Source organism: Postia placenta, assembly GCF_002117355.1.
Source record: "Postia placenta MAD-698-R-SB12 unplaced genomic scaffold POSPLAscaffold_10, whole genome shotgun sequence".
Classification (NCBI taxonomy): Eukaryota; Fungi; Basidiomycota; class Agaricomycetes; order Polyporales; family Adustoporiaceae; genus Rhodonia; species Rhodonia placenta.
Genome location: NW_020169841.1, coordinates 536,858 through 558,653, shown reverse-complemented (window position 1 = coordinate 558,653; position 21,796 = coordinate 536,858). Strand labels below are relative to the sequence as shown.

At 54.1% G+C, this 21,796-nt stretch overlaps 8 protein-coding genes across 8 annotated transcripts; 4 read left to right on the top strand and 4 right to left on the bottom strand.

Annotated features, from left to right (window-relative positions):
• Positions 1-177: 177 nt before the first annotated feature.
• Positions 178-3,154, bottom strand: POSPLADRAFT_1075033 (hypothetical protein). The gene is made up of 7 exons (XM_024482773.1): positions 2,629-3,154; positions 2,022-2,294; positions 1,818-1,967; positions 1,216-1,760; positions 968-1,163; positions 660-914; positions 178-602 (listed from the first exon to the last, which is right to left on the bottom strand). The coding sequence occupies exons 1-7, from the start codon at positions 2,911-2,913 to the stop codon at positions 309-311; spliced, it is 1,998 nt and encodes a 665-aa protein (XP_024337088.1). The 5' UTR covers positions 2,914-3,154; the 3' UTR covers positions 178-308.
• A 370-nt stretch (positions 3,155-3,524) lies between these two features.
• On the top strand, positions 3,525-4,253 carry POSPLADRAFT_1148209 (hypothetical protein; the record flags this gene model as incomplete). Its single annotated transcript, XM_024486148.1, has 4 exons — positions 3,525-3,782; positions 3,840-3,944; positions 3,997-4,105; positions 4,156-4,253. The coding sequence occupies 4 exons, from the start codon at positions 3,525-3,527 to the stop codon at positions 4,251-4,253; spliced, it is 570 nt and encodes a 189-aa protein (XP_024337087.1).
• A 1,000-nt stretch (positions 4,254-5,253) lies between these two features.
• POSPLADRAFT_1047756 (hypothetical protein) lies at positions 5,254-8,206 on the top strand (the record flags this gene model as incomplete). The annotated part of the gene is made up of 5 exons (XM_024479357.1): positions 5,254-5,350; positions 5,703-5,783; positions 5,834-6,149; positions 6,224-6,894; positions 6,945-8,206. The coding sequence occupies 5 exons, from the start codon at positions 5,254-5,256 to the stop codon at positions 8,204-8,206; spliced, it is 2,427 nt and encodes an 808-aa protein (XP_024337086.1).
• Positions 8,207-8,276: 70 nt separating this feature from the next.
• POSPLADRAFT_1148343 (hypothetical protein) lies at positions 8,277-9,942 on the bottom strand (the record flags this gene model as incomplete). Its single annotated transcript, XM_024486167.1, has 5 exons — positions 8,277-9,419; positions 9,448-9,533; positions 9,588-9,682; positions 9,740-9,816; positions 9,877-9,942. 5 exons carry the CDS (start codon positions 9,940-9,942, stop codon positions 8,277-8,279), a joined length of 1,467 nt encoding a protein of 488 aa, XP_024337085.1.
• A 317-nt stretch (positions 9,943-10,259) lies between these two features.
• POSPLADRAFT_1047754 (hypothetical protein) lies at positions 10,260-11,833 on the bottom strand (the record flags this gene model as incomplete). The annotated part of the gene is made up of 9 exons (XM_024479356.1): positions 10,260-10,380; positions 10,433-10,992; positions 11,046-11,171; positions 11,229-11,329; positions 11,392-11,428; positions 11,483-11,536; positions 11,593-11,609; positions 11,666-11,704; positions 11,761-11,833. The coding sequence occupies 9 exons, from the start codon at positions 11,831-11,833 to the stop codon at positions 10,260-10,262; spliced, it is 1,128 nt and encodes a 375-aa protein (XP_024337084.1).
• Positions 11,834-12,469: 636 nt separating this feature from the next.
• Positions 12,470-16,071, top strand: POSPLADRAFT_1075028 (hypothetical protein; the record flags this gene model as incomplete). Its single annotated transcript, XM_024482772.1, has 7 exons — positions 12,470-12,524; positions 13,129-13,270; positions 13,333-13,500; positions 13,619-14,606; positions 14,661-15,173; positions 15,232-15,585; positions 15,648-16,071. The coding sequence occupies 7 exons, from the start codon at positions 12,470-12,472 to the stop codon at positions 15,741-15,743; spliced, it is 2,316 nt and encodes a 771-aa protein (XP_024337083.1). The 3' UTR covers positions 15,744-16,071.
• Positions 16,072-17,050: 979 nt separating this feature from the next.
• On the top strand, positions 17,051-17,316 carry POSPLADRAFT_1101192 (hypothetical protein; the record flags this gene model as incomplete). Its single annotated transcript, XM_024483208.1, has 2 exons — positions 17,051-17,147; positions 17,201-17,316. Coding segments are annotated over 2 exons (213 nt in total), but the record flags the coding sequence as incomplete, so codon positions are not given.
• Positions 17,317-18,242: 926 nt separating this feature from the next.
• POSPLADRAFT_1040537 (hypothetical protein) lies at positions 18,243-19,079 on the bottom strand (the record flags this gene model as incomplete). Its single annotated transcript, XM_024477758.1, has 4 exons — positions 18,243-18,534; positions 18,590-18,837; positions 18,899-18,996; positions 19,055-19,079. Coding segments are annotated over 4 exons (594 nt in total), but the record flags the coding sequence as incomplete, so codon positions are not given.
• Between the last annotated feature and the right edge of the window lie 2,717 nt (positions 19,080-21,796).

Below are 21,796 nucleotides of genomic sequence, written 5' to 3'. Positions count from 1 at the left end.
GCGTCCTTCAGCCTTCACGTCCAGAACAAATCCATAGGCGCAATCATATGCGCTGGGCGATGGTTTGTACTGTTCAGGCGACAAAATGAAAGCTTCACTCAAACACGTTCGTATGCTCATGGGTCCCTCGGGGCCGCTGCTGAGAAAGCCTCGTTTCCGAGGCACACGACGCTTCGTAACCCAAATAGCTGTGACTGAAATTGCGATGCTGTGTCTAGAGAGTACAATATGCGCTAGAAATACTGAAGAATAAAGATGCAATGCGACCCTGTCCATGCTTGCCACACACATCATGCTATGGTCAATGCTTACACCGACAATGCCTGCTTCTTCAGCGGTGGTACGTCGCTCTTACTGTCCTGGGTACCCGGACCGTCAGCGTCGTCTGCCTTACGTTTCGTGCCTACAGGCGTTGATGGAGACGACGGTGCCGATTTCTTTGACTCCTCACTGAGCGGGACAAGGACCTTTGGGGGGGTTCGGACCTGCTGCTTCTCAGGCGTTCTTGATCGACTGCGGCTTGACGAGACCTCGTTCCGCAGCCGCGAAGCAAGAGTGGACTTCGACGCTGTTGCTTCAGCATGACACGTCGCATGATATATCTAAGAAGGAAGGGCTGGTGAGTGATATCATCTCACGACAGGGCGAAAGAAACATACCTTGTCGTCGCGCTTGACCGAGTTGCGCCAAACCCACTCTTCATCGTCTTCGTTGAATTCAGACTTCAAGGGCTCCTTGCAGATAGGACATGATATGGATTTCGCCTCATCACCCGGTGGTACGACCACGTATTGGGCTTGCAGCTCAGCCTCACGCTTGGCCGCCTCTACCGCTGCGGCAGCACTGGAACTCAGGATACGACCGTCCGCACGACCCTTGCCTTTAACATCGACCGAGCCGTCATGAATCCAATCCTAAAGGAACTTCATTAGGAGCGTGAAACAACGAACACGGACATTTGACGAACCTCCATGCTGATGAGCCAACTGCGGCTGTAGCCACGGCCAACTGCCTGACCTGCCTTTCTGTTCTGCCGGAAGTGCATATCCAAGTGATCCTCCATATGTTTCTTGCCCTTGGGCCCATCAGGGAATCGGATACCACATTGCTTGCATTGCGAGGGCAATCGGTTGTAGAGGAAGTCAACGATATTTGACCGTTGCCTACGTTCAAGGAACGTTAGCTTGTCGCACATGATACACGTTGTCGACGTACCTTGTGATATCTGCGCTGGTCAACTTGATCTTTTGGGCAAGGATCGCCTTTCTGTGATCTCTAATGGCATCTCGTACGGGATCAGATGGTCGACACTCTTCAACCTTTGCGCTCGCACCGGCACCAGTGGGCGTGCCCGTCGCACCGACGACACCTGCCTTCAGCAGAGCATTGTAGAGGTTCGTAATGCTATTCATGGGAGCCAATGTAGATATTGGAGGATTTACTGACGGCGGCGTAGGCTGTACAGGCAATGACTGAGGTGCCAACAAGCCGCTTAAGTTCACCGGTTCTGACTTGGGTACGTTGTACGAAGGTGCAGAGTATGCTGATGGTAGTGGATATGTAGGTTGCTCAACGGGACCAGGGAAAGGCGCTGGTGGTGCTGGCGACGGATATGGCATTTGGGTAGGATACGATTGAGTTGGAATCGGAGCAGGAGTAAGTTGTGGAGGGACAGACGCAGGTTGAGCCAATGCTCTGAGTTGAGTGAGTATTTGACCCAACTCCTCCTGCGACACTCCAGCTTGTACCAACTTACGTAGCTACAACAACATTGCGTGAGCAAGTGGCATGTGGAAACGAAGGCAACCTCGTCCTACCTGCTGCAGAACAGCGACATGGTTCTGAGCCATCTTATCATATGGGTTTGCGACCACAGAGCGCTCCTTCTGACTGAGAACGAACTCCAATTCGCTGAGGACCTGGGCGGTAGATATCGAACTAGAACCCGCGGTATGCCTGCTCGAGGACTGCAGGAACGAGTTTGAGAACCCCACACGACACTGAGTCAAGGGGCGTCTTACCGCAGCACTCTGTGTCGCTTCACCACCCCATATATGCCGTTCGATGGCAACTTGTGGCACTACGCCAAACAACTCTCGCCCTGTCGGTGCGCCAGTCCGCCAGGTGAGAAGCATCTCTTCCATCTTACTGCGGGTGTTCTGGTCAACCTGCTCATATGTATCAAGGAACAACCGGACGACAAGCGGGGTAAACTGGCGAGCGTATGGGTCGAATACATTCTTCGAGATCGCGTCGAGTAGGTAGAACGCGGGCAGCTTCATCCATGGCAGAACCTAATGGCAAGTTACCATAATAGGCAAGTAATGAGTCAGCATTCCATGGGTTGCAACAATGTGAAAATAAAAACAAGAGAACAGCGTCGCAGTGCGGCGTAGGCGTCAAAGTTCGTCAGACCATGCCTGGGCAGCTTGAAGCCCATGCTAGGAGACACGCCCATCGAGGAGGGCCATGAACGGGCTCATTTTTGCTCCAGCCGAACTACGACTACTGCTATCTACAATACATGATATCCTGTATGCTATATTGGCCGTTCCACGGCAACCAGCCACAGCTATCAAGCACAGGTTGTGCGACGTGAGGAAGACACATAACAGGAGCAGGACTCACCCTTCGAATGTGAGACTCAATACACTGAGCAACGATCTCGGCAAACCTCGAGTATTCTTGCGCGATCATGGATAGATTCTGTATGATTGGTCTAGAATTGACGGTGAGCTCAGCCAAGCGCGCCATGTAATCACGACGAAACATGTTCGAGTCGACATGAAAAACGGGCTGCACAGCCGCGGGATAGTGGTATGCAGCCTGAGGCAGCATGGGCTGACTGTACGGCTGCGAAGCGTAAGCCATCTGGCCAAAGGCCGGACTCGCGGGCTGAGGGTAGAGCGACATGGTTTGTCGACTTAGGACAATGGCCTGAAAATTGTAGTTGGTGTTTGTTGGCGTACGCTCTCAATGACGGCGCGGTTGCCGCAGAGGGAGGTGAGGAAGGGAGAACGGCCGATCGCTCGAGACGGAAAGCTAGAGGTTGTAAAGAATATATCTCTTATATGGCCTCACACGGAGCACTCCAATCGCAAGAGGCGAGATGCACAGATGTACGAAGCGCGCACTAGGAGATGGTGGTCGATGGTAAAGCCTGGCTGACGTGTGGCGAACGCCGTGCGGTACAATGAAGGGCTTTTGCGCGGAGCTTGAATGTAGCCACAGGCCACTGCCGGGTTCTCCAGACTCGGGCCTGGCCTCCGAACAGTCCGGAAAAGGCAAGGAGCAATACTACGTCCCGTAAGATCTCACAACAGTCACGAAACCTAACGGTGCATCCCTCCCTCCCCTCCTCAAGACACAACGGTGAGTTCTTGTTTTCGATGGAAAAGTGCTTCGCTGTGGTATTGCTGCCATTCCGCCGCTCACGGGAGGTCGTTTGAGTGAGGGAGGAGATGGATGCGTTCGGCTGTATGTGGATGCACTGGAAACATCGTCTGACCCAATGTTCATAACAGATGAAGGACGTTATCAAAACGGAAGAGCTCGACATTCCTGAGGGCGTTGAAGTCGATATCAAGTCCCGACTGATCACCGTCAAGGGCCCCCGCGGGACACTAACCAAGAATGTCCGTCACATTGACATGGACATCCGGCTGCAGAAGGGCAAGACCAACAAGGTCTCCCTGGCAGTATGGCAGGGAGGGCGCAAGCATGTCGCTTGCCTCCGCACAATCAAGAGTCTTATCGTTAACATGATTACTGGTGTGACGAAGGTACGAGCTTTATGCATTCAGTGGAACATTTCATGATTGGTTGCTGTCGCTCCATAGGGCTTCCAATACAAGATGCGCGCTGTGTATGCCCATTTCCCCATCAACAATATCATCCAAGACAACGGCTCGGCATTGGAAATCCGTAACTTCTTGGGCGAGAAGGTATGTCTTGGCCTTGAGCGCACGATGATCTCCTGCAATAATTTTTGCCTAGATTGTGCGACATGTAAACATGCTGGAGGGCGTCACGATCTCAGAATCAAAAGCGCAAAAGGATGAGCTCATCCTGGAGGGTAATGACGTTCAGAATGTTTCGCAGTCAGGTACATCTGCTGTTTTCCAGTTACATCCAGGTTAATAACCTCCTTTCTAGCTGCATCCATCCAGGGGGTCTGCCGGGTACGGAACAAGGATATCCGTAAGTTCTTGGACGGTATCTACGTTTCGGAGAAGAGCACTGTTACGCAGTAAACAGTCCTTTTACCTTATGGGTGGTCTTCTTGGGTCTTCGTCAAAACCTGCATGTCTGTTATTTGCTATGACCAATATGACTACGCCATGCTTTGCTTTGTAGTGCTATTGCAAGAAAATTCCTTTGAGCTATATCTTATGGAGTATACATCGCAGTTGAGTATTAAGGTATAAATGGGATTTTTGTCCCTACCCGTGCGCGGTAATCGACGTAATCTTTTCCAAAGAAACGGATCAGATACCCTTCTTCAGCTTCAATGGATAGTCAGTATACGTCCAAGCTTCTCGGTCTTTGTGCAACTTACCACGAATGCGATGGTAAAAGAACCTCCATAGCACGACAACGAAGCCGACGAGACTGATTGGATTTATGAGTACGAACTGAGTCCCAAGAGCCCAGTAGAAAAAGCCAGCATATGATGGATGGCGGAACCACCTGCGCAAGAGTTTAACCAGCTACGAGTGAGCTCATCTTGGATTTTTGCATACCTGTATACGCCGTCGGTCACAAGGGCGTGGCCATCGAGCTTTCGCAGAGCAACAACATGTGAGAAGTTCGACGCGGCATGAATCATGGCGGCCGATCTCAGGAATTGACCCATAAGAACTAACCCAATACCTGCATCATTCGTGAGTACTTGTAGGAAAAGCAGTTACACTAACGCACCTGTCAGAGAAACATACGTGTTCCTCTTGAACCACGGGAAGAAGTACAAGGTGACCAGGTACTCGAAGACGGCGAAACCATGTGCTATGTGATACTGAATGCCGTTTTCCAAGAGAAATGCTATGAATGATAACAATTGACACAATCATAGCAGTTAGGACGGAGGGAAACTCACAGTCAACGCTGCATTTGTCCTTGTTCCAGCCAGCCGTGACCGCGAACTCTCCCCAGTGGAATACTGCCCAGGAAGCAACGAAAAATCCTAGTTCATACGTTGACCACCAGAATCGTTGAAAGCCGCCCACGGCGAAAGTCAAGAAGCCAAGTGCGAATATGGATCCAAGGAGGAATGATACGGCAGACACGGCTAGGGGTGTGTTTGGAATGGCACCGCGGGGCCTGAGTGAAGTATCAGTCGGTATCGTATCAAGTGGGTGAGATTTGGCCATCGTCCTCTGGCGCAGACGTTCGTCGAAGCCATCTGTGTCGGTATCTGACCGCATGAGTGAATTGTAGACTGAAGGCCAGCTCTGGACAAGACATTGTGTGAACAATAAGATGCATGTAGCCCTGAGGCTTGTTTGGGCGTGTAGGCGTGCATGATTTCACGTGCACTCTTGCAAAACGCGTTCAGCTTGCCACACACGACGTGCTGCTCTCGGGCTCACGCAGGTCTCAGCTTGCCGTTTGGCTGCTCTCTTACGGGAAGCCACAAGTCTGGGTAATGATTCGAACTCATGCACAATCTCTCAAGTTGTATCGGCCTTTGAATGGCAACCAAGTCTTCTCCCGTCGAGGAGTTGCCACTGTTGTAGGAAATGACCCGTCCAAATCGCGCAACATGGCTCTCGTGGCCCACATCGGTTCGTATTGTACTGCTTCACTCTGAGGTTGGTCTGACTGTCTCCGGTAGACTCCGGGAAAACAACTCTCACCGAGTCCATACTCCTAAAGTCGTCATACCTCTCCTCGGCCGGCTCTGTCGACACAGGAAGTACAACAACGGACTTCCTCCCTGCTGAGCGCGAGAGAGGAATCACGATACAGTCTGCCAGCATACCGGTCAAATGGCGAGATTGGACGTTCAATCTCATTGACACGCCCGGACATGCCGACTTCGGTATGGAAGTCGAAAGCGCTAGCCGAGTCGTGGACGGTGCCGTGGTATTACTGGACTCTGTAGAGGGCGTTGAGGCACAGACCAAAGGAGTCTGGGGCCAACTAGACAGGTAAGCCTTGCACCCAGGTGAGGGCAAACTTGAGATCCATTCTGCGATGTTTCTCTAATCTATCCGACGAATAGATATGGCGTACGGTCAAGACTGATGTTCCTCAACAAGCTTGATCGCGCAGGAGCCTCGTTCTCTCACTCCGTCGCATCTCTACTCACAAACCGTCTGCATCCCAAGCCCATGGCATTGACATTGCCCATCGCATCTTTCGATCCGCAGGACTATAGTCGAGCCGAACCGGGCGTGCAAGGTATTATCGATCTTGTTCAATGGGAACTGTGGAAGTGGGATGAGAATGGCGAATCAACCCGACACGCTCTGCCTGCACAGCTGGACAAGCTAGACCAGGGCCTTCTTCCAGCGTCACATCCAATCATCCCGCATTTGCTACCTGCCAGAATTAATCTCTTGGAAAACTTGTCGATGTTTTCCGAGGAGCTGATGGACACTCTGCTCAACCTCCCCTCCGAACCCTCAGCTTATCTCCAGATTGCACCCTCACAAATCATGCCGCATCTCCGGAGCGCCACCCTTCGTAGCGATGTACTGCCAGTTCTGTGCGGCTCTGCATTCAAGCATATTGGGACTGAACTCGTCATGAATTATGTCGGAGAGCTCTTCCCTAGTCCTGTGGACGTTGTCGAGTCCGTTCCCGCGGCAAATGCGCCCCTTCGCATGCTGGCCTGGAAGGTGGGCTGGGACAAACGCAAAGGGTGGATGACGTTCGTCCGCATATACTCCGGTACGAGACTGCACATAGTCAAACAATGTTATTTGACTCACGATGCTCAGGCACTTTAACACGGCAAAGTACGATCCTAAACGCTACGCGCAATCAGCGCGAGAGGGTATCCAAAATTCTTCTGCTGTATGCATCAGAAGTGGAAGAGGTGGATAGTTTGTCCTTTGGCTCTGTCGGTGTCATCGTTGGGCTCAAATATACACGTACGGGAGATACCTTGGTCTCAACAAACCGCTCCTCGGAAACGACTTCCCTCCGAGATATTATTCCCCCTCCACCGGTCATGTCTATGTCTGTCATACCTCAGTCGCATTCTGACCTTGAACCTGTGCAAGAAGCACTGGCTTCGCTTGCCCGCACCGATCCGTCAGTGCGTGTCGAGATGCAAGAAGGCCAAATTCTCGTGCATGGCCTTGGTTCACTCCACCTCGAGATTGTAGAAAGTCGGCTTAAAGACGAGTGGAACGCTCAATTCGAGCTTGGGAGACGCCGCGTCAGCTATCGCGAAGGGCTAGGCCAAGGAACCCTCACCGCCGGCGAGAACACCTGGACTGCTGAGATTGCAGGAAAGCCGGTCGCTGTCTCGATCGACTTCGCTATAAGGGCCCTCGAGGATGACGAGGATGGCGACCCGGTCTGGGATGGAAACATTGTTCTCGACGAACAGGGCAACCCTCTACGGTCGCCGGAATCGTATTCAAATGTGCTCGATCCTATCACCAACATAGCTCGCGGAATCTACAACACTCTTTCCAATTCGCCGCATACATCCTTAGCTCTATCACATCTACACGTCCAGCTCAAGAGCTATAACTATCCGCATGCAAATGCCCCGCCATCCGTTCTCGCCGGCGCAAGTGCCGTTATCTTGCGAAGCTGCATACGCAACGCCGGTATGGGCCCCTTACTTGAACCCTTCGTTCGCCTAAAAATCACCGTCAACGAGGATTCCGTCGGCAAAGTGGTGAGGGATCTGACGGAGCACGGCGGCGAGGTGCTCGACCTGGCGACAGGTTCTGGGGGTGCTGCTGGCGCAGAGGAGGACCTGCAGCCCTACTCTGAGAATGGTGTATACATACCACCGCAGGAGCTTTCGCCCTCCTCGGGGAACGTGCGGGATGGTGACGTCTCGTCCTCTCGATTCAAACGCTCGATCCACGCCATTGCACCTCTGAGCAGGATGCTTGACTACTCGAATCGGCTGCGAGCACTTTCGGGCGGGCACGGTCTATTTGAAATGGTCAATGCGGGTTTCAGGCAGGTGTCGGAGGCGAGGAAGGTGGAGATTTTGCGGGAAATTGGGCGAGTGTGATTTTAGGAGTGGCAGTCTCCATGTCTCCATGTTTTGCATCGGCTGTATCAATATATGCATCTTCCACATGTTAAAGCTCTCTCGTCTCATCTGCATCGCCAAACAATACAGCGCCATCGATCTCGTCGTCGTCTTCGACGAGGCCTGCGCGGTATTCACCGACTGACTGCAGTAACTGGCTGAAGTTCATGATGGCATCATCGTCGCTATCACTGTCTGCCATCGAAGCGTTGAAGAGAGGAACAGGAGGCAGCGAGCGCTGCTGGTGGAAGGCGGGTGCAGGGGTGACGCTTCTCTCCCTGTCATATTCGGGAAGAAACAGTGGGGTCTGCGCTCTCCGTGCCGCGCCCCCGCTGGGGACGAAGTCAGGCGGCGCAATGCTAGGGGCACGCAACGAGAAATTACCAGGAGGCGCCATTGCAGGAGCCAATGAAGGAGCCCTCGAAAGCTCTCTTGTCATAGCCCGTATCGAAGAGAACGGTTCGATGATCACACATAGACATCGACCATGAATATTGAAGCCCTGGTATTGAAGTCGGAGGGCGAGCTTGCTCTTGTCTTCATCTCCTTCTTGCAGGTCCTTTTGAGGCACGATCACAGCTGAGTCGCCTGCGCTTATAGGCTGCTCAGGTGCAGCAGGTCCGGCTTGCTTGTCGAGTGTAGTAAGACTGGGCTCCGCATCTTCATGCTTGACGGTGACCGACGCGGAGTCTTCGGCATCATCTATCGTAATTAGGCCGGAGTCGTCGAGTGCAGGAGGCAGAGCAGCAGCTTGTTCGTCCGGTAGGCGAGCTGGTTCCACTTCCGGTAGTTGGTCTGGAGGAGCCATTTCCACGTCTGCGTCGACATCGACGTCGATCACGTCGGGCATGATGGCGTCCGCCTCTTCGTCTTCGTTTTGGCCGTGATATCCACCAGCCACAAATTTTCTCACTCTCATTGAACGCCTTGGTGCGACACGAGCGTCACCAGGGGGAAGAGCATCGCCATCATCGGACGGGTCGCTCGAAATTGAGATAGCATCATCTTCCTCGTCAGACCCGCGTGCCCTTCGCTTGCCTTTGGTCTTTGGCTTCTTGCTTCTCTTTGATGGTGCTTTCTTTGGCTTTGCTGTACGTTTCTTACCCTTCTGGGCAGTCGCTGGCTCGGGAGAAGGAGAATTAGGTGGCATAGCCGTCTGTGGACGCTCCGGCGCAGGGACGAAATATCGTGTCTGGGAGCGCGCGAGAGGTTATCCAAACGCTCGCGACGCAGAGGGCCAGACGCACCTTGACCAATACCGCGTGCGGATCTGTTTTCCGAAGAAAGTATCCGAACTGGTATGTATCTGCATCCGCTTCATTAGTATGAGGCAGCTGTCGCGAGTGAGCAAGAAGCCTACCACCACGGTGCACGTCTACTGTGCCCCGTTTCGCGTTGGCGGGCCCGCCAGGTCCCAAGTGCGCGTCCTCTTCGGCATTCAACTTCGGCAGCACCCTGAACATGGGTTAGTAATGACCGGTGCGTCCGGTACAAACAATGACTTCTACGTACAGCGGCCGCAGATCCTCTAGTACGTGTAGCAGCACGCGCTCCGACATCCAGTCGATGTGACGCTCATCAAGGTAGATCTATGCAGAAAAACGGGATGAGCATACTCGATCGGTGTGTCGAGCAAGGTATGAACTTACGTAGAGAGGCAATACTGTGTTCTCAGATATTCTGAGATAGTACGCGTTTCGTGGCCCAAAACGCATGTTGACGTCTCTCTATGCGGCTCTGGCCTACTGTGGCAGTATACTTAAAAACGATGACCTTGGCCTCGCCGACTGATGATATCTGAGTGAGAGCCCGCGAGAATCCTCGAGGGCGATGCATATTGCTTTGCAACATTGGACGCGTCTGCAGGACACGACCTCGTGACTCGCGAATCGCGCGGGTCGACAGTACTGTCCCGCCCGGCTGACACGCCAGCTTATTTCTAAGTGTTTCATTCATTTGCGGCGCTGCCTATTCGTACATGTGACAAACTCTATGTATGTTGTATACGCGAAAACCCAGCAATCGCAAAACCTCAGTACTCGTCGGGGGAAACGTCAGGACCGGAGATGACTGCCTTAATGACCCCCTTGCCGTCGGAGCTCTTGCCCGTTCTTGTGGTCTTGAACGCTTCCTCCGCGTCCTCGAACTTGAACCTGCCACGCCTATCAGACATCATGATGCGAAACTTAGATGCACATGCATTACCTATGCGTGATGAGGGGCTTGAGGTCGATCTTGCCCTGTGCGACAAGCGCGATCGCAAGCGGGTAGTCACCGGGGCCATAGCGGAACGAGCCCTTGAAGGTGAGCTCCTTCGTGAGGAGCGTCGTGACGGGGATCACGATCTCCGGACTGCCCATGCCGACCTGGACGTACGTGCCGCCCGTCTTGGCAACGATGATGCCCGTCTGGATCGACACCTCCGCACCACTCGCGTCGACGACGAGGTCGATCGAGCGCGGGCCACGCTCCTCAATGCCGAGCGTCTTCATCAGGGTGGCCGCGTTGCGCTCTGAGTAGCGCAGGCGTGCCTCGCCCGGCTCCATCGGCGGGGGGAGGTATGTGTCCGTCGCCGCGTAGCTCTTCGCGAACTCGAGACGCCCGGGCACGATGTCGACCGCGACCACGCGCGATGCGCCGAGCGCTCTCGCGGCCGCCATACACGCGAGACCGACCGGTCCCGCGCCGAAGACGACGATGCTCTGGTTCGGACGGAAGCCGGCGATGTTCGCGATCGCGTGTACTGCGACGGATAGGGGCTCGATCTATGCGGGGATCAGTATAGGTAATTGTGAGGATCGCGTGGAGGGACGCTCACCATGGCACCGTCCTCGAGCGTGAGGTTGTCAGGGAGCTTGTAGCAGATGTCCTCGGGGATGCGGTAGTACCGCCCAAGGGTACCATCGTGCGGAGGGGTAGCAGCGAAGACGATGTTCGGGCAGAGCTTTAAGGGTTACGATGAGCGGTTTGCGTTGCAAGATCTGTTAACAAGTCCGCGTACCTCGTAACGGCCGCTCTTGCAAGCATCGCACTTTCGGCAGGTCGCACCGGGCTCCATTGCTACGCGGTCGCCGACTTTGAGGGTCTTGACGTTGGGGCCAACTGGAAGGGGTTGGAAGGGCTGCATTAGCCCTGCTTTTCAAGTCCCACTGCAATCGACGAACCCTTTGTGACTACACCGGATGATTCATGACCGAGCACCTATGGACTCTGTGTTACAATGGGGGTGCGAAAACACAAAGCATTCGAGCTCACCATAGGCTTCTCAACGATGAAATTGCCGATACGCCCCGCAACGACGAAGTGGACCTGATCATCGAACGGGGCATTAAATACGGATCAACGTCCAGTATATATCGACCTACGTCGGAGCCGCAAATGCCTAGATCGACGACAATCAACATGTAATAAGCTTCTGGGATCATATGAGTACCGCACCCGTCTTCTTTACCGAAACGAGGACTTCGTCATCGACGACTATCGCAGGATATTCAATATACGATCGAGCGAGCATGGAGTGATCGAGAGCTCACTCTCAGGGACCGGGCGCTGCTCGAAGGTGACATCCTCGATGCCGCGCATGAGGAACGACGGGTTGTCAGACATGGTGGTGAGTATGAGACGAGGGGAGAGTGGGCGAGGTGGGTGTTGTGTGCAGGCTGGACGGGCATCCTCGACCCCGCACCCAGGCCTTATGAGGGGGTGGGGGAGGGGGCGGAGCGAATCCGGACCGGGTCATGCGCCTGGTCGAACAGATCTGATACAGCGCGATGGATTGGTGAATATATCTCGCAGCGGGGCAAGTGATAGGACGTACAGGCGTACCTCGAGTGTACGCCGAAGGCCGCGACAGGGGCCGCGGAAGCGTCGAACTCAAAGTAAGAAGCGGAATTCGCGACATGTGGCCGCCCAAGTGACCCCATGAAGTTCTGGATGGTGAAACAGGAACCTGACTTGACACTTTGAGAATTCTGGAGCGCGAGCCCGGTATTCCATATGTTATTGCAGAAGGTTTCGCAAACATTAATGTTCGGTATTCCGGACAGGTCAAGAACATCTAGCGGGCGTGCAGGCGGCCTGGCGTAGTGCTAATGTCGGACGATCGATCATCGGAAAACGCTTATTCCTTCATCCCTGCGCTCACCAGGCGCGCTCTGGAGCGGGCACGATGCGGGGTCGGTAATGCGGGTTTGCGGTCAGCCGAGAGCGCGGTGTATTTGTCGTCGAAGACAGCGGGCGAACATGGTGCACGGTGAAGACTCTATTGCGAACGACGACTTCGCAAGGCCAGGGTTCGGTGAGTAAATATAGGGTGAATAGTTAAGGGGTGTGAATGGCCAATGGAGTGAATGGAGCAGACTGTGCGAATGGAATGATCCCACAAAGTGATAACAGACAGACGCTGAGATGCGAAGACATCGAGGGCAGCATTGCAGAACACTTGACCCGGTGCGGACACGGCCTGCGTGATCCAGACGCGACTCTGGACGCGTCCTCCCTGACGCGCTTCCGACCAACAGGCGGCAGCGCGACCTGCACGCGCAGAACACCTTGCACACCATTCATCCATCGATGCGAGCAACAGTCGAGAGTCTATTCAGAGATAGCCAACCCGCCATGGCAGCGACCTTTCCACCCGCAGCCAAATCCCATCGGATGGGAATTCCAATGGGGAACTATAGGGCCGGCGCTACATCAAATTCTCAGCGTGCGAATATATAAGACCCCCTCGAACGATTGCACCATCCTCACCCCTCATTTCTTTTCACACCATCCTCCCCCATCTCCTCAGACACTGCAGAATGGTTGCGTCCAGCGTCCTCGGGTTCCCCCGCATCGGTCAGTAGCACTACCGTCTCATTTAGTGCACTCCTCGTTGACGAATGCATGAAAACGTGCAGGTGCAAACCGTGAGGTTAAGAAGGCCGTCGAGGCTTACTGGGCGGGCAAGATCTCGGCCGACGAGCTCACCAAGGCTGCTGCAGAGGTCAAGAAGGCCAGCTGGACCAGCCTCAAGGAGCGCGGCGTTGGTCTCATCCCTAGGTATGTAATAGGGCTTTTCGCCAATCGCGCAACCAAACTAACCCTCCGTCCCCGTCACATAGCGGTGACTTCTCGCTGTACGACCACGTCCTTGACCACTCCGCTGCGTTCAACGTTATCCCGAAGCGCTACCTCGGGCACAACCTGTCTGCTCTTGATGTATACTTCGCCATGGGCCGTGGTCGCCAGGCAGATGGCGTCGACGTCCCCGCCTCTGAGATGAAGAAGTGGTGAGTATATGCATTCCCATGTCGTTTTAGCGCAATCCCGCGTGTACATCTATCACGCAATCATGTCCCAGTATCTCCTAAGCGCCTAGAATCCAGAGCTAACGGATCCCCCTTTCAGGTTCGACTCTAACTACCACTTCGTCGTTCCCGAGTTCTCGGACGAAACCGACTTCAAGCTCAACTTCAACAAGGCGCTTGAGGAGTTCAACGAGGCTAAGGCCCTCGGCATCGCGACACGGCCCGTTGTCCTCGGCCCCATCTCCTTCCTCACCCTTGGTAAGGCCGCAAAGGATGCGAAGCCTGGCTTCCAGCCGATCTCCCTCCTTCCCAAGGTTCTCCCCGTATACAAGCAGCTCCTTGCTGACCTCAAGGCCGCCGGCGCCGAGTGGGTCCAGGTCGACGAGCCCGTCCTTGTCCTCGACTCCGCCGCGTACCTTGAGAGGCAGTATGCGACCGCGTATGCCGAGCTCGCGCCCGTCTCGCCCAAGATTCTGCTCGCGACCTACTACGGCCGCCTCGACTCGAACCTCTCGTTCGTCGCCAAGCTGCCGGTCGCCGGTCTACACATTGACCTCGACCGTGGCCTTAAGCAGCTCGATGAGGTTATCGCCGCCGTCAAGCCCACCCCCATTGTGCTGTCTCTTGGTATTGTCTCAGGCCGCAACATCTGGAAGGCCGACCTCCAGGCTGGCCTTGTGCTTGGCCAGAAGGCAGTCTCTGTGCTCGGCCTGGACCGTGTCATCATCGCGACGTCGTCCTCGCTCCTGCACACCCCGGTCACGATTGCAGCAGAGAACAAGCTGACCCCTGCTCAGAAGGACTGGTTCTCCTTTGCCCTTGAAAAGGCCACTGAGGTCTCCGTCCTCGCTGCTGTTCTCTCCGGCTCCCAAGATTCGGCCGTTGCTTCTGCCGTTGAGGCGAACAAGGCTTCCATCACCAAGCGCCGTGAGTTCGAGCGCACGTCGGACGATGCCGTCAGGAAGCGCGTTGCATCGATCACCCCCGACATGCTTGAACGCAAGAGCCCGTTCGCCGTGCGCAAGGAGGTTCAGGCCAAGTACCTCAACCTCCCCAAGTTCCCGACTACTACGATTGGTTCTTTCCCCGTGAGTGATATCTTTCAAGAGTTTGAGGGCCTTTTAATGACCTTTGTCATATAGCAAACCAAGGAGATCCGTACCGCTCGTGCGAAGCTCAACAAGAAGGAGATCTCTGAGGTTGAGTACGAGGACTTCATTAAGAAGGAGGTTGAGCACGTCGTCCGCTTCCAGGAGCGCATCGGACTCGACCTCCTCGTGCACGGTGAGCCCGAGCGCAACGACATGGTCCAGTACTTCGGCGAGCAGCTCGAGGGCTTCGTCTTCACGCAGAACGGCTGGGTGCAGAGCTACGGCTCCCGCTACGTCCGCCCGCCGATCATCGTGTCTGACGTTTCCCGCCCCGGCCCGATGACCGTCAAGTGGAGTAGCTACGCGCAGAGCCTCACGTCCAAGCCGATGAAGGGTATGCTGACGGGTCCCGTCACGATCCTCAACTGGTCGTTCCCCCGTGCGGATGTATCCCGTGAACTCCAGTGCATGCAGCTCGCCCTTGCGCTCCGCGACGAGGTTGTTGACCTCGAGAAGGCGGGTATTAAGGCCGTCCAGGTCGATGAGCCCGCTCTCCGTGAGGGTGTAAGTCCCTATATGTTGTTTGCTTGTTGACCAACTTGACTGACTGGCGTCCCCTCAGCTGCCGCTCCGCAAGGTCGACTGGGAGCCCTACCTCAAGTGGGCACTGCCCTCGTTCAAGCTCGCGACGGCGGGTGTGAGCGACAGCCTGCAAACCCACTCGCACTTCTGCTACTCGGACTTTGACGACATCTTCCCGTCGATCCAGGCGCTTGACGCAGACGTCATCTCGATTGAAGCGTCGAAGAGCGACATGAAGCTGCTCAAGACGTTCAAGCAGTACGGCTACTCGAACCAGATCGGTCCCGGTGTGTACGACATCCACTCGCCCCGTGTGCCAGGCGAGCAGGAGATCAAGGACCGTGTCGCGGACATGCTCGCGATTCTGCCCGACGACCTGCTCTTCATCAACCCCGTACGTGTGCTAGTGTTGCATATACTTCCACGCAAAACTGACGAATGATTTTCAATCTGCAGGACTGCGGTCTTAAGACTCGTGGCTGGAAGGAGACCGAGACCTCGCTCGTGAACCTCGTCAACGCCGCTCGCTGGGCCCGTCAGACATACGCGTAATTGCATCCCCCCTTGCGCTTCAACAGCGCCCGTGACGTGGTTACTGTAACTTATCGGCGCGCTCGCTCTCAACGCGGCAGCGTTCGGTGCATGACCCAGGGTAGTTGTGGCGACAAAATATCGGGCTGGAGGATGGCACCCGGTGAACCCCGGCGACGTCGAGCCCAGTGGGTCGGTCCTCGTGGTAGCGGAGATCGGAGGGCCTGCTGTGCTCGATAGCGTCGAGGCTGCGTAGCATGTAGTGGATTTTGGAGCGTGTAAGTAGTAGTGTTCGGATTTCAACAATCCCGAATGAGAAGCGCTTCAACGGCGTAGATGTCACGACGAATACTATTGGTGTAACTTGTTTTTGAGCTACGCGACTACAGTGGGACTAGCAGATGGGCAACACTCGAGAATTTGAATGTGAGATCGTTGTCAAAGGAAGTGTGAATATACAGACCCCCTCCCCCGAGCTCTCCCAAGGCCAGCCGCTGGTTTGGCATCGCTATACGGCGCCAGCTGCATATTGTCTCATCGCATGCTCAGAGCCCTTCCTTTGTGTATTACCCTACCGCAATGCCCGTCACCAGATGCGGAAGAATGGCGCTCCTGGTTAGTATCTGCTCAACGGAGTGAACCTATCCTCAATGCTCAGCACGCATGAAACTTTCTGCGAACATGCGGTCGGTATGCCACCCCTAGCGCACCAAATACATAAGCTACAAGTTCATATCTACATGACGGCAGGATTGAATTTAGGTTGCACACTACTCCTGCAAGCCACCCCCCACATGTGGTAGCTGGCTTTGCCAAAGGACCTACTGTATATGATACGAAGATTTTGACCGAGAAATCGCACCATTGGTCACCGTAGCTCTTCTGGAAATGATTTCCTCCTCTCCTCCCCCAAAAGGTGACGGCCTTACTCAACCCATGATTGGGTTTGATGTGCTTCTAGCTAATTCGATACCATGAAACCTGTTCAACTTCGTGTGCGTAAGCGGACTTCTAACGGGAATGGGTCCCAGAAACAAGGGTCTACTGAAGTATACTGTGGCTGTAATGATACTTCCCCGTGTCCAGCTAGGTCGGACGCCGCTCATCAACACCACTTTTGCGTACAAATATCCTCAGATAGGTCTGGCGGCATTGATTTAGCTGTCGTATGAGTTCGACTGGATACACCCGATCTGATTCCTTACTCGCATCGAGCTGCCGCACCGAATGTGCGTGTATAAAACCTCGTGCGTGATCCCCTGCCTCTTGTCCTCAAATCACTACGTTCGCAAACCCACACTTTACTCTGCCGCTATCGAATACCCAAGATGAAGTTCACCGTTGCTGCCGTCTTCGCCGCCCTCGCGCTTATGGGAGCCTCTCCTGTGGGTGCCGGGCCCAACGCCTACGGTATCTGCCAGAGCGGTAAGCACTAACCCTGAGCAGCAGTTCAATTACACTGACCTTGCATCACGCAGGCTGTAACAAAGTCGCTGTCGCCTGCCACGCCGCCGGCGGTCTCCAGTTCGGTACGGTCCTGGCTGCTGCGGCCCTAGCAACAATCATCGCCTGTAACCCTGCGCTCGAGGGGTGTCAGCGTCGATTCCGGCACTGTCTGAGTGCACACAACAAATGTCATGCAGATCGTAATTGTTTCATTCGTTTGCTTTCTAAGTCTTGCAATCTGTCGTTGCACTCAACTGGCTCATGGCATGCGCAGTCGTGCCGTCGTCAGTCCGTCGTACAGATAGTCAGCTGTGTGTGTACAATATGGCTATGGGCGGGCGCTGCTGGTCACTGGTGTGCTCACAACTCCCGTTGATAGAAAGAGACCGTTTTTGAGCCATGCGGTTCATGTTCTTCGGTTGAGCGGAGGGCATACGGAGTTCCTGTGAAACAGGGACGCATCGTACTGCATATATTGAGAGATCTTACTTGACTTGCACCATCGTCACAGGATGGGACATGTCATTTATCGAGATACATGTTTAAGTAGGTCTGTAGACTTCCGGCCTCTTCATCTAGCGTAGGGAGTCCTATTGACAAGTACGTTATGCCAGGTGCTCATCTTGTAGTCATAAGTAGTCTGTGTCGGTGGCTGCATTCATGATATATATTTTGTACTAAATCACAGTCAAGCCTGGCTCGGGACCTGTATGCCAACTCTTTCTCAATAACAAACCCTCGACACGGAAGTAGTGGAGGGAAATGCTGCAACAGTCTCGTCTTAGTATTTTTGTGCAAGTGTCCGCTGGCTTTGAAATACACACGGACTCCTTCCACCAAATTCCCGTCACGTTGGCAGCCCTAGTGTAGCCCTCTATTGATGTATCAATATGAAGGTATCATTTGTGTCGAATGAGTCTTAGGCGCTGTATGCAACATCCGGTCTGCTTGTGGCCTTTGAACGTCTGCCATGAAGTTTGTGGGCATGCAACGCATTACGTCGCTACGAATTTTTATCATATTGTCTTGTATTGCATTCATCTACAGTACTGAATGGTCCGGTATCAACAAGCAGGGAGTAAATAGCGGATAAATTACAAGACACGAGAGGGATCTCCCACACGCTTGCATTCAGCACGTAAGTCGGAAGCGTATGGCAATCTTCTGACCTGGGAAATACTTATGTCTTCGATCCCAAGCAACGACTATCTCCATCTCCCCAGCCAATCTCCGCACCAGTGGTGAGTTGACGGGAGAGGCCGGGGCTTCTTGAGCGACGGAAGATATCATGGGTATTTGCAGCTCGTGCAGACAGCCAAAGCGAGTGATCACAGACTGATTTTCACCCACTAGTGTTTCAGTCACTCTGTAGAATAGTTTAGTACTATTCTGGGCGCGAACTAGGTAATCAGATTATGCACCTGAATTTAACACCCACTGCGCCCTGAATTTCGTGCACAACGCCCTGAACGATTTTGTGCACGAGACCACCAGCAGGATCGGCAACGAGCGAGTACTCGCCCTCGAAGCCAAATAGCGACACGCGAAGGTTGTCCAGTCCCGTGCCGGTGTCCAGCTTGAAGCGCAGGTATTGCGACTGCGAGTCGAGGAATGCGAAGAATCGCAATCGGAGCTCATCGAGTAACGCAGCCAAATGTTGATATGCAGTCTACCAATGCTCATCAGTCGGACCCGAGAGGTATATACCGTAATTTTAAGACATCGCGTACTGGTGTGTTGTCGACGTATACTAATTCTGCATTCCCTGGCGTAATCCCAATACTCGCGGGAGTATCCGAACCGTTCTGACGAGAAGACTTCCTTGACGCTATATGCGGACGATTGTTAGACGTAGGAGGAAATCATGGAGGTTTACCCAATCTCACAATCATTGGTTCGCCCGGAGAACATCAAGAGCAAGGTACGACAGGTCGATTTGATCGATGGTTGAAAGTCGACATTGCTTTCGCTCCCGACCGGATCGGCTGAATCTGTTGAATTCACCTGATTCAATAATTTGCGGCGACAATCGTTGCACCTGGTTGAAGGGTGTTCCGTGATAGTGGGAATGAAGTTTCGGCACCATCGCCCAGCACACTGTCGCCAACCGGGAGGCAATGCGCCTGTGCAAGGATGTTAGGCGCCATGGTGTAAGGAGACAAGATTACACGTACTGAGAATCGACAACGTGGACTGTGCGGCGGACAAGATCAGCGAAGAAGGTATGATGAAAATGAGGACGCGACTAACTGGATCCTCTTCCATTTTTTTCTTGGCTGCACGTTCCTTCCGTCTTCGTTGTATGTTACGGTTGTGTTCCCGACAGGTTTCGCAGAGCTTCCAACGAGTGCCCGGCCGCAGAAGATTGTGACAGCGGCGAATGTTACATTGTGTGCGAGCTTTCCCACTTCCTGACACCATCGGGCCGTTGGGTCGAGGAGGGATGCGAATCTGCAAGGAAAGTGTTCAATCTGACTACGTGTCGGTGGGCTTACAATATAGACACTGACCGTTAGTCGCACCGAGGTGTCGACTTCAGACTCCCCAGAATCTTCCAGTGGTGTTAGATCAGACAGGTCGCTGTTCCAGCCTTGCGCTCCGAAGGACGGTGACGACAATGCGGGCAATCTAGGTGTATTAGCTGCAGAGTCAGGCTTGGACAACATTTGTGCACTGTCGGTGTGTTCGTGCTCTTTCTCATTAGGTGGTAGTAGATTATCTCCATCTGGCTTGGTTGTACCATTGCTGTTCTCGGATGGCGCGGAGGCAACTGCAATGGTGCGTTCCGAGTTCTGTCCGGCCACATCGTTGTTAACATGGAGGGATACGCCATCTTTCAACCGATTCACTCGATTGCCCTCCTCGTACGTATTGGCTATACTGGGGTCAGCATCAATATCAAATTGTCGTCCCGACGCCACGACGGACTCCGAGGCCGCCTTGTCATCGTCAGCGAGCGGGGTCATAAGTGCTTGCGTGGCGGTGTCTTCTTCGAGGCTCGCGCTTGTAGATGTCGACGGGTCCGGCTCATGGTCCTGCTCTGAGAAAGTGACCCACTTGGCCATTTCTTCCGCCTCTTCTCTATCTTTGACGTGTTTGCGCAATAGAGCTTCAACGTGTTCCAGCATGAAGTCGGCTTCTAAATCAACATTTTCCACCGCCATTGAAAGACGGCGAGCTTGACGGGGGTTTTTCTCGGCTTGGGCAGGGAATGACGGTGTTGATAAGGCACTGATGTCGATCGCCTTGGGTTGCGGTCTGCCAGATTTCATGGGTTGAAAGAGATGGTTATTCTGCATGCCCCGTCAGTCTTCGCGATGGTGTCTTCGTTATGTACGCGCTCACCAAGAAACCAGACGATATACGTGGAGATTCACGCCGTAAGCGAGAGATAGGTGGGGCTCCCGCCAGCATCAAAGGACTCTGTGCATTACACGAACTAGCGTAAGTACTCGAACACTAACGCCTGACAAGCACGCTCTACCATCTCCGCAACAATTTGTGCCGCTGGCGCACCATTGGTAGGACTGTGTGATTGACCAACACTCGTTTTGACTTGCAAATCTTGCTGACAGCTTGTTTCACTGTCCGCTTCGGCAGCATAGGCTACGAGATTCTCAAACGATGCGGATTCGCTGACTGGCCTCTGCGGCTGTGTAACCTCAGGATGCACGACTTGACCGGCAACGGACACAAGCTGCATGGCAGGCCGGCTATCCACCGTCAAACCAGCCTCAGGGTCAGAAGTAACAAGTAAACATTTGTTGCAAACGATCCAAAGATGCTCTGGCGGCAGGACTGAGTCGCAGCCAGATGTCGCGCAGAGACGCACTTCGGGGCTTGGGCTCTGCTGGGAACCTGACGTTACGCGACCATGGGCAGGGGTAGCAATCCCGGAGAATCCACCGACACGGTCTGACAGGCGATTGATGCCAGGAAGGACACCATGGGGAGAGGCTGGACCTGCTTGCGCTAGTCTCTGTCCAAAATGAGCACTGATTCAGTAAAAATTCCAGAAGAAGCACGCGGGAACCCACCTTTATATATGGATGTACGGCGCCTGGCGTGACCTTAAGGTGAGGCACCGCGATCCCACCCCGCAAATCATAATGAAGCACGCCGGGGGTCGGAATAAAATCTGGCTGCGCTTCGTACATCGGTATGGGCGCGCTATCGCGCTGTTGCAATCGTGCATCGCCTGATGCGGGATACAAAAGGCTAACGTTCGCAGGGTGCACGAAGATCGCTGCAGATTCTGCGATGGCAGCTACGAATTGTGGAGTATCGAGGTCCATCAAACTCGGTTGCTGAGGTGGAAGGTGTCTGCCGCCTTGTGACACATGACGAGCTGTGCTCGGCAGCGCATTCTGCGCATACATGGCCTTTACACGTTTATGCTGGCAGGACGCGCATAGGGCGTGCGGGACCGTGCCGTCGGATTGCACAGCGGTTGCAGGGATTTTGATAATCACGCGACATTCAGCGCAGGAGACCATCTGAGCACGGCACATGAGATGTCTGTCGGACGTATGCGTTTTCATGCCTACAACGTTAGAGTCACGTCTCTTCCGCAATGCATTTCTATCGTGTTGGGCGCGACATGGGGGGCATATGTCCCACTTCCAGCC